Source organism: Orbicella faveolata, unplaced genomic scaffold (genome assembly GCF_042242905.1).
Source record: "Orbicella faveolata isolate gen_17 unplaced genomic scaffold, um_ofav_v1 contig_12, whole genome shotgun sequence".
NCBI lineage: Eukaryota > Metazoa > Cnidaria > Anthozoa > Scleractinia > Merulinidae > Orbicella > Orbicella faveolata.
Window position 1 is genome coordinate 12,424,568 of NW_028301539.1, and position 15,433 is coordinate 12,440,000.

Consider the following 15,433-nt stretch of genomic DNA (forward strand, 5'->3'; position numbering starts at 1 on the left):
CATTTGGATTGGTTTGCGCTTAAACCATAAAACAGCTGTTGAAAACCAAACGAAACCGCCAGCCACGATTGATTTACGGCATGAATTCATTCACCCAAAAACGACGGAGAGAACCAGAAAGTGTTTTCAGGTTGCGCTGCCCGTGACCAACCTCCCAGAGCATCGAATCAAGACAACAGCTTCAAAACTCAACAAGTCAAACGCACCAAGTTAAGTCTTCCGATTAATATTTTATTTGTATCATAACTTACACCCATTGTCATGCTTTTAGATTGAATGGGGACTAGATAGCTACTAAAATGTTAAATCACTATTTTCATTCGTGGGTTAGACCCTAAACTGAAGTCCATGGTACACCAGTTTTCTGAAAGACGAATCCAGATATATAGTAAAATCACCATGTAGCCACATATTATAAATCCGCTCTGGTTTTCCCACGCAAACGTCCTCGCAGTATTTCTACGTTACCGAGTGCTACAGGATATTTTACAAAAACCACATAATTTTTCAGTAATGCGTGACACTATAGGAAACAAAAACAACAACAAAATCGTCATTTTTCCCTCGCTCGTTCATATCATACGAACATGTGACATATCCTTTTTCTGGTTCATCCAAGCTGAAGTCCATGCAATACAGTTGCTGAGAGCTTCATGATATGTAACAAAATCGTCATAGTTGTTTTTCCGTCGTGCGTGACATTATAGGAAAATGTTACATATCCTTTTCTGGTTCACCCAGGCTGAAGTCCATGCAATACAGTTGCTGAGTGCTTCGGGATATGTAACAAAATCGTGATATTGATTTTTCCGTCGTACGTGACATTATAGGAATCTGTTACTTATCCTTTTCTGGTTCCCCCAGGCTGAAGTCCATGCAATACAGTTGCTGAGCGCTTCGGGATATGTAACAAAATCGTCATGGTTATTTTTCCGTCGTGCATGACATTATAGGAACATCTTACATATCCTTTTCTGGTTCACCCAGGCTGAAGTCCATTCAATACAGTTGCTGAGCGCTTCGGGATACGTAACAAAATCGTCATAGTTATTTTTCCGTCGTGCGTGACATTATAGGAAAATGTTACATATCCTTTTCTGGTTCACCCAGGCTGAAGTCCATGCAATACCGTTGCTGAGCGCTTCGGAATATGTAACAAAATCGTCATAGTTATTTTTTCCGTCGTGCGTGACATTATAGGAACATGTTACATATCCTTTCTGGTTCATCCAGGCTGAAGTCCATGCAATACAGTTGCTGAGTGCTTCGGGATATGTAACAAAATCGCCATATGTATTTTTCCGTTGTGCGTGAAATTATAGGAACGTGTTACATATCCTTTCTGGTTCATCCAGGCTGAAGTCCATGCAATACAGTTGCTGAGCGCTTCGGGATATGTAACAAAATCGCTATAGTTATTTTTCCGTCGTGCGTGACATAACAGACACATGTTACATATCCTTTCTGGTTCACCCAAGCTGAAGTCCATGCAATACAGTTGCTGAGTGCTTCGGGATATGTAACAAAATCGCCATAGTTATTTTTTCCGTCGTGCGTGACATTATAGGAACATGTTACATATCCTTTCTGGTTCACCCAGGCTGAAGTCCATGCAATACAGTTGCTGAGTGCTTCGGGATATGTAACAAAATCGCCATAGTTATTTTTCCGTCGTGCGTGACATAACAGACACATGTTACATATCCTTTCTGGTACATCCAGGCTGAAGTCCATGCAATACAGTTGCTGAGTGCTTCGGGATATGTAACAAAATCGCCACAGTTATTTTTCCGTCGTGCGTGACATTATAGGAACATGTTACATATCCTTTCTGGTTCATCCAGGCTGAAGTCCATGCAATACAGTTGCTGAGTGCTTCGGGATATGTAACAAAATCGCCATAGTTATTTTTTCCGTCGTGCGTGACATTATAGGAACATGTTACATATCCTTTCTGGTTCACCCAGGCTGAAGTCCATGCAATACAGTTGCTGAGTGCTTCGGGATATGTAACAAAATCGCCATAGTTATTTTTCCGTCGTGCGTGACATAACAGACACATGTTACATATCCTTTCTGGTACATCCAGGCTGAAGTCCATGCAATACAGTTGCTGAGTGCTTCGGGATATGTAACAAAATCGCCACAGTTATTTTTCCGTCGTGCGTGACATTATAGGAACATGTTACATATCCTTTCTGGTTCATCCAGGCTGAAGTCCATGCAATACAGTTGCTGAGTGCTTCGGGATATGTAACAAAATCGCCATAGTTATTTTTTCCGTCGTGCGTGACATTATAGGAACATGTTACATATCCTTTCTGGTTCACCCAGGCTGAAGTCCATGCAATACAGTTGCTGAGTGCTTCGGGATATGTAACAAAATTGCCATAGTTATTTTTCCGTCGTGCGTGACATAACAGACACATGTTACATATCCTTTCTGGTTCATCCAGGCTGAAGTCCATGCAATACAGTTGCTGAGTGCTTCGGGATATGTAACAAAATCGTCATAGTTATTTTTTCTGTCGTGCGTGGCATTATAGGAACATGTTACATATCCTTTCTGGTTCACCCAGGCTGAAGTCCATGCAATACAGTTGTTGAGCGCTTCGGGATATGTAACAAAATCGTGAGAGTGATTTTTCCGTCGTGCTGTTTCCAGAATCGCTCGGCATTTTTCGTAAAGAATTACATCATGTACTCGAGATTTCTATCGCTTTTGAGAGCTTTGTCATAATTTTTGAGATAATTTCCTGACTGCCCATAACATTAACTGATTTTCAAAGTGTCGGTGCACATGATCTTCGAATTTGAATACTAGAAAATTCAGATTATTTTTTGGAATCGCTAAGCAACAAACATGTATACAGAGAATACCCTAGGCAGGTTTCAATTAGGTTTTCCGCGGAAAATCTGAGAACATTTCTGACTCTCGGACATTTCTAGGCTGCTGGGCATAGTCACTTCGCTTACTGAATAACAGTGATAACTGAGATTAGCGAAAACGTTTCATCTATACGTGCTCCGTAGCTTTACAAGAGTAAGAAATGTATCAAAAAGTCTAAGTTTTAAACTGGCGTTTGCGCCCCAACCTAGAAAACACATTGTTTCAACGTTATTTTTTCTTTTAATCCAAATTCTTCACGTCAGTCGCGCGATTTCCCGAATCGCCGACTATTAAAATGTTTTGTATCTTTCTGACACGATGGAATTGTCTCACAGTAAATATAATTTCACACTTTAGGATTATGACACATTCGTGCAAAACTTGACGCGTTTTGTGGAACATAAACGATCACCGACAGGGATATGATTACACTGGAATGTTGTAAGCCACTGGATATCCCGTGGAGATGTAGGACTAAAAGTTCTACATCTCCACGGGATCCCAGGTCTGTTTTTTGGTTGCTAAGAACGCCTGGCTCGTTATGATAGTACTCGTCCGCGAAAACAGTTCTGTAAACAATGGGGCTTATAGAAAATAAACAAATGAATTTGTATTTAGAGGGTTTTTGTTCGTTTTCTTTTTCAAATTTTACATTTGGCGTTCACGGCTTTCCTCTAAAAAAGTTGAAAATAATTCAATATGATTTTTGAACTGGCAAGCGGAAGAAAATTTATTGATGAACAATAAAGACAATAGGGTGTTTATGTCTCGGAACTATCGGTCTGATAGTTGCCCCTTGGAAATTTGATGTCCTTAAAACCAGCATATTTGCCCGAGAAGCGAAGCTTCGAGGGCAAATATTTGTTTTAAGAACATCAAATTTCCGCGGGCAACTATCAGCCGATAGTTCCTCGACAGAAACACTCTACTGTTTAAATAGAAATCTCGAGCTCATAATCTAATTGTTTAGTAGAAGCACAAGTGGAGATGTGGGAAAACAAGAGCAGCTGTGAGAAAGAGCATTTCCACAGCTCTATCGAGTCTTCCTAAACTTTCACCCGTGCTTATAAAACAAAAACACGAAGAGAATGTTTTGTCCCGCCGTAACTTCGTTTAATCTTCAGACTGTTCGCGAATCCAATGAATGCATGCGCGGTGTCACTCTCTTAAAAGTCAGAAATCAAAATTGTATTTTTCAGGTCATTTTGTTGCACGTGAAGAGCGATGCTAAGGAAAAGGCCCAAGACAGTCAGTTTTCAATTGACGTGGATAATACTCTGGAGGATATTTTGATAGTGTTATCTGCAGAAGCTGATCCTAGCATAACCTTGCTAAATCCAACCGGTAATGTCTGACATGTTCGGTTAAAACAAATTTAGTACTTTGAAAATCAGTGACAAAATCTGCATATACTAATACTTAATCATTCATTGCTACATTGTATGGTTTTATTACTCTGTGAACAGTCCTTAACTATTAGTAAGCACCTTTGATGTACAAAACAATTTAAACATATTAACGACACGTTTTAGGTCAATTATCAGCTTCCGGCAAACTTAAGCAACCTACAACAACCTACTGCGGATTTTAAGATATTTATTTATTTTTCAATGTTAGAGTCAAGGTTGCCTGGTCAGAAAATTTCCAGAACAAACGGTACTTCTTGTGAGGTTTAAAATAAACCCAAACAAACAGAACTTAAAGGCCAACGGTGTTTCGATTACCTTCAATAAAACACGCGACTGACAAATCGAACCCCCCTTTGCTCTGAATTGTTTTTCAGTTGTCCACTGGTACAAAACTATCAACCGACATGTACACGTTTAAGTAACCCATGTCGCGATCCGAAATTTATTCAATTCACTCGCCTTTTCCAGAAAACCAGCCCTTTACAGCTAAGGTTTACAGTCAGTTTGATTACATCCACGTGACTGAAGTCGGGAATTTTAAGAGTGAACCGCCACTGCGATGCACTGGACCCTACAGTCTTCAGGTCACTGGACGGAGTACACTGGACTTCACCTATCAGCTTTCGTCAGTTGAAAATCTGGAGACTCGTGAAAGCAAGCGCTTACTCGGAAGTCCTGTTAAAGGTAACGGGATTCTCAACCTCACAAATATTGTCAGTTACATACTGTGTTAAACTTATGACGTAATCGAGATCGTTTTATGCATGGGACAAAGGCGGAGGAACGATTTTATTTAGAGTGATGTTACGATTTTTTTTTTCTATGTAGTTGCCTACCCTATAGTTAGAAGCTACTTGGTGCCATACATATCTCAGGCACTGTGGACCCTCACTATTTCTTGAGTCACCAATTTTTTTTTAGCAGTTTCTGTCATTGTTTTAAAACGGAGACACCAGCAGTCTACACGTAATCGTTGTAGTTTCACGTACCCGTAACAGTTGAATTCATTTCACAGGTCAAACGCTGCTCCTAAACTTGGCCTTCACCAAACCAGAGTTCATAACGGAGGTCATTTCACTCTCACTTTTGAACTCGAATGGTGCAGCGATGGAATCGTTTTCAGTCGAAAGAGGCCAAGGAATTCACAGCGGTTCTTACTTTGTTCTTTTTACTCCCTCTTCTGAAAGATTCCGCTTTCAATTGACTGGGAAAACAACCGACGATAAAATTATACGGAGAGTAAAACCGACAGAAATCCAAATAGGAGAAGTTCAGTTTGACTATCGGTCGGTCAACTACTCAGGAAGAATTTTCCCTGGCATTACTGCCAACATACCTTTAAAAATTAAAAATGTGGGCATCTCCCAGAACTTAACATTGAAAGCAATGGACGACCTTGGATTTATTAAATCATTGGTACCTAATTACCTCTTCGTTGCCGAAAATGACACTGCTCAATTCTCACTGGTAATGAGGGCGCCAGCTAATGCCAGTTCTGGAGAAACAAGTACTGTTACACTATATGCAACAGTGACATCCAGCGGCAAGCTATCCAACTACATGGTGTTTTATGTTAGCGTCACAACAAAGGTGAGTATGAGACCACTAGGGGTGAAAAAGAGGCAAATTCAGTGTTGTCAACGTTGACGTAGTTAACAGACCTAATCAGTACTAGCGTATCATGTCTATCACGGAAATAAATTTATATCAAATCACAGTAACACCGCAAATGGCAAAAAATGCACAAGCCTTATAACTCTGCCTGCTATGCGGAGTTTAATTTTTAGTTTAACAAGGTAGGATTTGCCAAACTGTTGTATGTTCACGTAAAATCTAATCTACCCTCCACCCTGCAACCGAGTTGAGGCACTCTATTCGTGCGCAACCAACAAACATTTTCAAAGTCATTTACACTACTACTGAATACTATTAATATTACTACATCAGCATATTGAAACTTTGAATAAGGAGCAATTTGCAATACAAGAGGACTTACTAAACTCTTTGAAAGTAGAGAGAGTTTTGACAGAGATGACAGTTACATTGTACGATCGAGAGATATTTGTGCTCTGCTCCTTTTCTTTAGCGATCTGTTGTGGGACTTGTGGGGACAACAAGTTGTTCTTTAGCCAGCGGATAAAAGGACGAAGAAAACAACATTCTTATTCTTATTATTATTATTATTATTATTATTATTATTATTATTATTATTAACTTGTATTTTCGCCATTAAAACGGCCTCATGTAAACCACAGCCATTATCATCGTTACATCACGTTTGATCAAAAATAAGATAACGTCTCATCGTTTAAGAAAGTGTAAGGCCTCAATCAATTCTAGTCCTTTACGAATACACTATACATTATATGGATTCATTATTATACAGTGTAGGCAGACTATAATATGAGAAAGAGTGGAGTTACCAATCAGCGGAATACGTTATATCAGCCCGCTGTGCTCAAGATTTGCAGATTAAGTAGCAAAAAAGGAAGGCTTTCCTTGTTTTGTTTCGTTTTAGGAAGACGACAACTCTCCGCCAAGATGCCAAGTTAATAATCAATCAGCAACGTGCGATGCCGTGTTCAATCTATCCACGTGTTCAAATATGACGTGGACAGCGTACACAAACGTTCTTGACCTAGGAAAAGGGCTATTAAGAATTACAGCAAAGAACTCCAAGCTTGGAAAGTTAACTGGTATGAATGATAAAGTTTTAACGGGCCAAAATCCCTGAAGGAAACATAATCATCCAAATGCCAAATCTTTAGTCGGTATCCTGACATCAATGTTTCTATTTCCGCATTTTCTCTTCGTAAGTAGCGGTTCATGTTTGCCAACTTTTTCCGCGTAAAAGGCATGAGATTTTTTTCCACAATGTCCAAAGACATTCCGAAGATTTTCAGGTCCAAATCCCATGGGTCTACTCGTAGTTTTCCTTTCCAAAATCGTCAAACTGGGGGAACCACCGTCATTTATATGGACTTTTCTTTCATTGGTTTGGGTTGAGAAACTTTTTTAAAGTGTGTCAGTTAGGGTTATAAGGCTGCATGTAATAGACCATAGGCGTCAGAAACTGGTCTGTAGGTCAGTGAGCGTGAGAGGCAAGCCTGACGCATGAGAGTTGACAGGTATAGCTGGTACAGAGGTATATTTTGTATGGTACATCAGGTATATTGCTTCATGATTATGAGCGCGTTCATTTAAAGTAGATTTTAAGACTGAGTTACGATATTACTGACGATAACTGTTAAAAACCTCTCCTGTGTAAAAAAAAAACTTGTTTTACTGAAGAATAATGGACAGGCCTTATATCTTTGTGCGCTTTACTGAAGAGATGGATGTTTACTTTTTGCCAATAGTTGTTCCCTTTCAAGCAGGAATATCCAACAAATCCACAGCAGCGGTCTACACTTCAACATGTTGCCATCCTACCGCCAGCATTGTCGCAGTTGATCAACTCGGTAACACGGGTGTTTGTGAATTAAGCGCAGTAACACAAGTTATAAACATACGAACTGACACCAAATACTCCAAATTGAATGTCATCGTGGGAGAAACGTCCAAGCTTGAATTTAACATCACAAATTTAGGAACTCAAGGCTCGTTTGCTTTACAATTATTTGAGAACAAGTATTACATTGGTTACGTGACTCCTCTAAACATTAAGATGGATCACAGAGAAGTGGTGAGATGTGAAGTTGTCCTGATCGGTAATAGAGAGACTGAGTCTAATGAGACAAGGCTTGTAGTTGAAGCAACAACCCTGGAAAAAGAAATAAACACCCAAGACACACGCGTATTGCAAATGGGCGTGATTGTGCAGGCAAGAAAAGAAGATCGGCCAAAACCTTCACTTGAAGTGAACATTACAGCTGATTTAGATCCTAAACCAATGCTCATCATCCAGTACGGAGTTAAGGTTGTGCTGAGATTTACGGTGACTAATAATGGCTTGGCTGGAACATTTTATTTTAAGGTGAGTTTCTAACACCCAACTTCCCAATGATGAAAGTTGGTGTATATATGTATAGCTTGTGATCCCTTAGTTAAGAAGAGTCGTGCATTATAATCATGAGTTTTTAAATCTCGCAGTCTCTACTCGACCACTCTACCTCTTTTGATTTCTTGTCGCATTTTATGACTTTGTTTTGTACGTAAATATGGAAAAGTACTTTAAAGTAGAGACCACTTAGTAAAACAAGACAACAATTCTAAACAGGAAGTGGTTCATTTTCAGACAATAACGACAAAAGGAAGATACAGAATAACGACCCCTGAGAAATGTCAAATTTTCAAACGTTTTGCCGATATTTTGTTTGCATTGGCGGTAAATTGAGTATTAGAATATGTCTAACAGGATTGGTTAAAGAAGTATAACAGTTCATCAGAAGCTCAAGCTTCCATGTGGTAAGACCAAAATACAAAGGCGACTCCTTAGCTTGTTAACAGACGTCCTTTTCGGGTCAAAAATATCAGCGCGCATAAGAATAAATTCGGCAAAGCAAGCGATCCGAGCGTGGCCTTCCTACCAATTTGGGTATAGCAAAAAAACGGCCAATGAGGCGTACAAAACTCTTTTAAGTGTGCTTTTGAATTTACGTTATTGTCGAGTCCTTTTTAAACTTGGAACATAATATATAGATTTAGCCAAGCCAAAAAGCGCAGCTCCTCTGGGCCGGCTTGTTCAAACCCTGATTTAAGTGGCTGAACACAGCTTTTGATACCTGTGTTTCATTCACCTTTTTCTCTAAAGCCCTTGATCCTTTGGCCGCCAAAAATGGCAGCAAGCAAGTCAACAACAAAAACGTCGGTTTTTTTTATAGTTAAGCTGACGTAAGTGCTCTTGCCATGGCAACATGAATAAATATAAACAGGCCTTTAAAATCGGTTTTGTTTATCTGCAGAAAATCTATTCATTAGATTTTCTTTATAATTTGCATGCAACAAGCTTGCAACGATGCTCACAAGTTAACACTATTTTAATAATAATTTAACGGAGAGATCTTTAATTATCCCTTACTGAAGGTTCACTGGAATATCTAGAATTTCCTTTGTTAAAGATCAAATTTTTTTCAATACTCCAGTTGCTTATCTCCTAAAGTATTTTCGTGCCAAATTTCGTGAAATTCTAATAAGTGGTTCTCGAGAAAGCGTATTTCCGAGAAAGCCATTCAATCGCACTTTTTTGACTTACTACGCATGCGCTGCGTTTAACTGGGTTCTTTTGGCAACAAAGAAAAAGCTGAGAATTGCTGGGTTCTTTATATGTTCTTTACATCGTTACTTTTCTAACATACCTTTGTATTAAAAGAATAAAACCATAAATACACTGTGTTCAATTATAAAGAAAAATAGTACAGGTAGTGCGGGCATTGAGCAAATAAAATCATCGCTGTATTGACACCATGTTTGTTTTTTCCAATCCTTGTGCGCGCGCTGAATTGCATTGGCAAGAGCGCGCGCGAAAACTGTGTTCGGCTACCTTAAGGTGGCTTACTACAGTTTTGATGGATTACAGCAGCCCAACTTCTAACTCTTTTCATAAATGTTCCAAGATATTTTTCTTTTCTCTATTTACTATTTGTTTAAGTCTTTTATCATTCTATGGCCAAAATGAACGACCGAGTACCTAAGGAGAGACTGAGCACTAGTAGGTTAAATCACGTTTTTCTCAAAATCTACCCGAATGACCCCACCGATTGCGATTCACCCCTACAAATCAAATGTGAAAATTTCATCATGGGTTGTACGGTAGGTTTTCGAGCAATCCTTGATCAAAGACTAGCTTTTACAACCTTGGACGAGAATCAATTGAATTACGCATGCCCTTTATTTAAGCGCGCGCTCATGTGATGCCATGTATCGCGTGCGAGACAGCAAGAGTAAATTAGTGCTCTTTTACCGGTTATTTATAGAGCTTTTTTATCATATTTAAACACATGTTTGAACGGAGTTTGAAACTATTGCTGTGTATACCGAAGTGATTTAACGCCTTTCAAGTGCTGAAGTGGTTTTCGTTTCTTCTTAGGGTTACTTGCGTCATTTTTTGCACAAAATCCCAAGACTAAAGGAGCTGGAAGTCATTTGACCGTGTCACCAAACGCTTTACTGAAAAAAAAGAAAAGCTGGCGAAAGAAAATTCTGTCTTGATCTCTTCAGTAATTTATTTTATATATACTATATTTTTATTCTTATTTTATTTCTCACTTTATCTTTACATATTTTTTTAAGTTACCCTCGACTCTCGACATTTAACCCTCGACTCTCGACCCTCGACAATTAGATACACTCGTTCTACTCGCATCTGATTAGCTCATAAGCAATGAAATTGAGTCGTGCTTGGGAGTCGGTACATCCAAAAGGAATTCTAATGGGAAAATCCCGCAAAACTCATCAGGTCGCTTTTGACTGTTTCATAAACAGTAGAATCAAATGTTACAGCTTGGACATGCGCCAATCCGTGAAACCATCCTTTAATTCATCATCAGGTTGCTGATTACTGAAATATTGCTTTGTAGTCATCACCTTCATCTGTCATCTCCACTCAGTTTACACCGAATCCAGTCTACCTTAACCACAGTGAGACAACCTTGCTCAAGCTTGAATTACAAGCTAAAAGAAAACAGCTTCTAGAAGAGACGATGCGGGTCAGTGCGACATCACATTCAAGCAGCAATGAAATAAGGCTTTTCAGTAGAAATGTGAAAGTCATTCTAAAAGAGGAAAGTCCAATCTACTCTCTCAGGAGCCTGGTACCGAGTGGAAAGGTGGTAATAAATGCTGGAGCCACAGTCAGAGTCAACTTCACGGTCATAAAGGTTGGTCAAGCTGGACAATTCGATTTCAAGGTAAGCCGCCTGTTACAACAGGTCAGTTACATCGAGCCTTTGCCACTGACTGATTATCGCTCTCGAATATGTAATCATTTTGTGTTCCATCAATCTGTATTACCCGTTCTTTCCTCGTATTTCCATAGCACTTGATCGGAGCCTTCCTTCTTAAATGTATTTTAAAGTTCGATATATTGTTTTGAATGTAAGGGAAAAGTAGAGCGAAAATGCATTACATTCAAAACAACTTATTAAATCAACGAAAATAGTGATCTTTGAAGAGCAACCTGCCCTGAATTCCTGATTCCACAACATCAGAGGTAGACACCTATCGGCGTGTTGGGAAAAAACGCTGGAAAACTTAGTTTGAGGTGATATTAAACGAATACTTTAAGTGAAGTAGTGGTAACAACATATACAACTAAAGTTCGCGTGACGAAATGGCTAAAGTGGACCTTTGCTTGGAACCATTGCTTTACTTTTACTGACTTTACGACGATGAGCCGCGTTCCCCCCCCCCCCGGTCTCACCTGAGCAGACTGGGTCTGAGAAATAGACACACATGACGAAGTAGTCTCGATGTCAATATATCGATTGAAGAAGTTCCATTATGCCACGTATCGAAAGCTTATTAACGTGTAAGTGACAGAATGTCTTCTAAATAGCTGTTTTGGCGGTCAAAGGACATCATTTGAGTCTGGCGATCGGTAACTTGACTTGCAGCATTCGAAGAACTGAATGTTTGCGGCAGTTGGCGATTCCAAGAGTGCTGTTATGCGCTAAAAGATGGAAACTTGGTTTGCGACTGTGTCAGGCCAAAACAGAGCAGGTGTAAAAGCAGGTCACTTCAAGGGCACAAAAAAGGTATTTTGGCGAGTTACATGACAAGTAGTAGGTACCGGGCCTGTGAAAGTATGAATGTTTTGACCTGGTTTTAGACTTATAATATGTCTTGACTTGGCGGGAAGGTGCATTCCGTGTCACAACAGTATAGTTACCCATAATGCATTGCAAGATGTATGTGAAAATAAAGGCTGCTGTTAGCCAGGAACCAGAACAAGCAAAGTCAGACTATAGCATATTTGAGGAAACGAATGACCCCTTGAATTGCTCTCTCTAAAAGCTTTGCCCGGGATTGAGATAATTATCACAAACAATGCAAAATAGCGACCTACACGAACTCGTTGGCGAGGTGATTTTCAACGTAGCAAAATTCTGAACTTCGAAATTCTCTAGGTTTCTCAAAGTTGAAAATAGCCGAAGAAGGGTTTTCTGCCCATGGAGAAAACAAGGAAAAGACAAAATAACGAACAAATTTTAAACCAAGGTAGCCGGGTTGATGATTAGAATTAACGCTACTGGACTATAGTAATTCTAGGACTTGAGAATGTGGACTGGACTTGGAAATCCGGATCATCACTTTTTCTGCCTTATTTGGTTCACCTTTTGGTTGTTTAAATGTGAGTTTCTATAGTTCATTGTGCTTAAACAGTGCCTCAAAATCAGTTCCAGAGTGAAATTCTTATTCTGAACCATCTTTCTGGCAGATAAGTTTGCACAAACGTACAGAAACTGGTGTTTGAGGCCATTCCAAGACCCCCAGCAGAGAACATAAATGTTTCCAAAAGCCCATTTTATCAAAAAAGAAAACTACTGTGCTAGGTGTTTTGGAAAGAATAAGTTATATTTTATCATATCAAGGGTTTAAAGTGATGTTCAGTGTCGGATGGCACGTTTCGTGCTCATGACGTCACAAAACACATTTTTCTAAATAAGCCAGTTTGCAAAACAACTTTTACGCCAATTTGCTGTCAACGTGTTGCTTAGGTAAAGGAAATGTTGATAATATGATACAACATCAACTAACCCGTATTTAAAAGATTTTATGAATACTTTAATATTGTCACGTGACCTATTACCTAACATTGCACGGATTTAATGCAGAATAGGCAAAATTTAAAACACGCTATAAAAAGGTCTTTGTAAAAGAAAATTAAAAAATTACTAGTCTTACTCACTATCAGTTGTTTTTTTCGCTCAAACAGGGTACAAAGTTTTGAAATAATAACTAGTCACGTGACCAGGCAATGGAGCGTTAACTCTATTGGTATTGCTCAACAATGTGAAACTACTTCGGGTGTAGCTTTTTAGGCTACATGTTCATATATTTATCACTTTATTAGTGGAATGAAGACTTGTTATCGCGTTCAAGCACCCAGCAGCTTATGCCTGTAGTTTTTCTAACGAATTTATAAACAAAGAGAACTGTTTCGTTCTCGAAGTGTAAAATCCTATGTTTGGCTACCTTAAATGACGTCAATAGCTTCCAGCTGCCAGTTCTTAACTAAAGCAAACATTTTTTATTGCTACTTACCGAAAAAAACGTCAAGTGCCTTTATTTTTTCCTTTAAAACAAATATATATTTCTATTTCTCAACTGATATGCTGACCCTAACCCTAACCCTAAGCTTAACCCTAAAACCTAACCCTAACCCTAACCCTCGCTCTAACCCTAGCCCTAGCCCTCGCCCTAGCCCTAACCCTAACCCTAACCCTAACTCTAGCCCTTGCCCTAAGCCTAACCCTAAAAGCTAACCCTAACACTAAGTGAGGTAACCCTTACCCTAAACGTACCCCTAAACCTGACCAAATTTTTTCATCTATTTTGTAAAAAGCTTCCGTAGTTGTAGGAAATGTTCCTTTTCATAAGGGAAACGAATGAGCCTGCAATGGTAAATCAGGTCATAATGGGTGCCTTATTTGCCTCACAAGGTCATTAAGCGTCTCCAGCAATGATATTCCTAGACAAAGGGCTAAATTTCCCTTCATTTTATGAAATATTGAGGAATTTTATATTCATCACGCAATAACTCAGTGGGGAGCAGTATAGCAATCACGTGATAGTCATAAATCACAAGAGAGCTTTGTTTTACTTAAAATAATATATGGTAAATTTGGCATGGCATTTGCCATTTGCAATTTGTTCTGTGACAGACTAGTGCAAACCCAAAGACCCTACAAACACTCAAAATGTCCACTTTGAGGGGGTATGGTACCCTAAAATATGGCGATGTTCATGAAAAATTCAATTTCTTGAAAATACAAGACTTAAGACTCTTGAGGACTTATCAAAAGCATTTTGAAACGATCTTGCCGAATTTCCTTCCAGATGAGTGTGAAATTTAAGGAAAGTACACAGTGGTATAAGTTTTTTCGCGTGGCAACGGCCATAGCAACGACTGTTTACTATAGAACGTGACCAAAAATATAGATTATTTTTAACTTATATGAACGAAACTATTTAGAAAAAACTTTTAAGACATGCACAACTCGATTGGTATAATTATTTGTCAAAAGCTTTGCCTCAAATTGCCATCACAGGCTCATTCATTTCCCTTATGACAAGGAATATTTCCCACAACTGCGTAACTTTTTACAAAATAGAACAACCATTGCACCCCCTCCCCCGAGATCCAATCTGCACCCCCCCCCACTATTTGTGGCTCGTTAAATGCTTAATACTTCGTGTAAGAAACTTAAAGTGCATTTTTCTCAAAAGTTTACTTTTGTACCGACTGACTTCGCGCCAGCATTTCTACTTTGCAAGGTTTTTAAGTAGAATTTCTGAAACTTGGGCTCATCAAAGACCAATAGTGTCGTGATGATATAAACCAAAAACATCGTAACATTTTAAAGTCTGTCACGTGACATGAGATGATTTGTTCACTGGGTGTGGTAAAAAATAAGGTTATTTCCAAATAAAGCTGTAAAAAGCACTGAAAATAAGAGTTAACTGTCAAAACTTAGGTTCATGTCACAGAACAAAACAGAAACTTACATGACATGCTTATTTGACAGTCAATTCTTGTTTTGTAAAAGAGCAGGAAGTGTTGGCGTCAATACTATAAAACACTACTTCAAAAGGCTGTGGCTGGTTTCCATAGCAACCATTTTGAGTAAAACTCTAGAAATTTAATTTCTCTTCTTGAGTGCAATAGCACACAATTGATCTTTCTTCACCATATTTAAACAAACTTTTTGGTCCATATTGAGGGTACCGTACCACCTTAATACATCACATCTAATCTTATGGCTTAAAAATAAATGGAGTACATAGAGTACGTGACCTTACAGATCTAAGTCCGATCTTAGCTCTCTACGTGGTGAACTCTGGTCCGGGGCCTGTTTCTGGAAAGCCCTGGAAAGTGTTCGGGCCCGAAAAGCCATTTTTAGTTAATCGGTATTTAAAGACAGAGGGGATTACACGCCTGAAACTTCTTGTACGGAATGTAACCTCTGTTTAT

At 39.0% G+C, this 15,433-nt stretch overlaps 1 protein-coding gene, 1 long non-coding RNA gene and 1 pseudogene across 2 annotated transcripts in view; 2 read left to right on the forward strand and 1 right to left on the reverse strand.

Moving 5' to 3' along the window:
* The window catches only part of LOC110061550 (von Willebrand factor A domain-containing protein 7-like), a 57,012-nt gene that overhangs the window by 24,065 nt on the left and 17,514 nt on the right, over window positions 1-15,433 (forward strand). The window contains exons 5-10 of the mRNA XM_089282458.1: window positions 4,090-4,234; window positions 4,768-4,983; window positions 5,315-5,889; window positions 6,818-6,995; window positions 7,659-8,275; window positions 10,818-11,147. Coding sequence (XP_089138584.1) covers window positions 4,090-4,234; window positions 4,768-4,983; window positions 5,315-5,889; window positions 6,818-6,995; window positions 7,659-8,275; window positions 10,818-11,147 — 2,061 coding nt within the window. The remainder of the gene's footprint in view (window positions 1-4,089; window positions 4,235-4,767; window positions 4,984-5,314; window positions 5,890-6,817; window positions 6,996-7,658; window positions 8,276-10,817; window positions 11,148-15,433) is intronic.
* LOC149116690 (uncharacterized) lies at window positions 13,511-13,682 on the reverse strand. The gene is made up of 2 exons (XR_016205448.1): window positions 13,612-13,682; window positions 13,511-13,580 (listed from the first exon to the last, which is right to left on the reverse strand). It is a non-coding gene; the product is annotated as an uncharacterized LOC149116690 (long non-coding RNA).
* LOC149116691 (uncharacterized) overlaps window positions 14,642-15,433 on the forward strand; it is a 4,341-nt pseudogene continuing 3,549 nt past the window's right edge.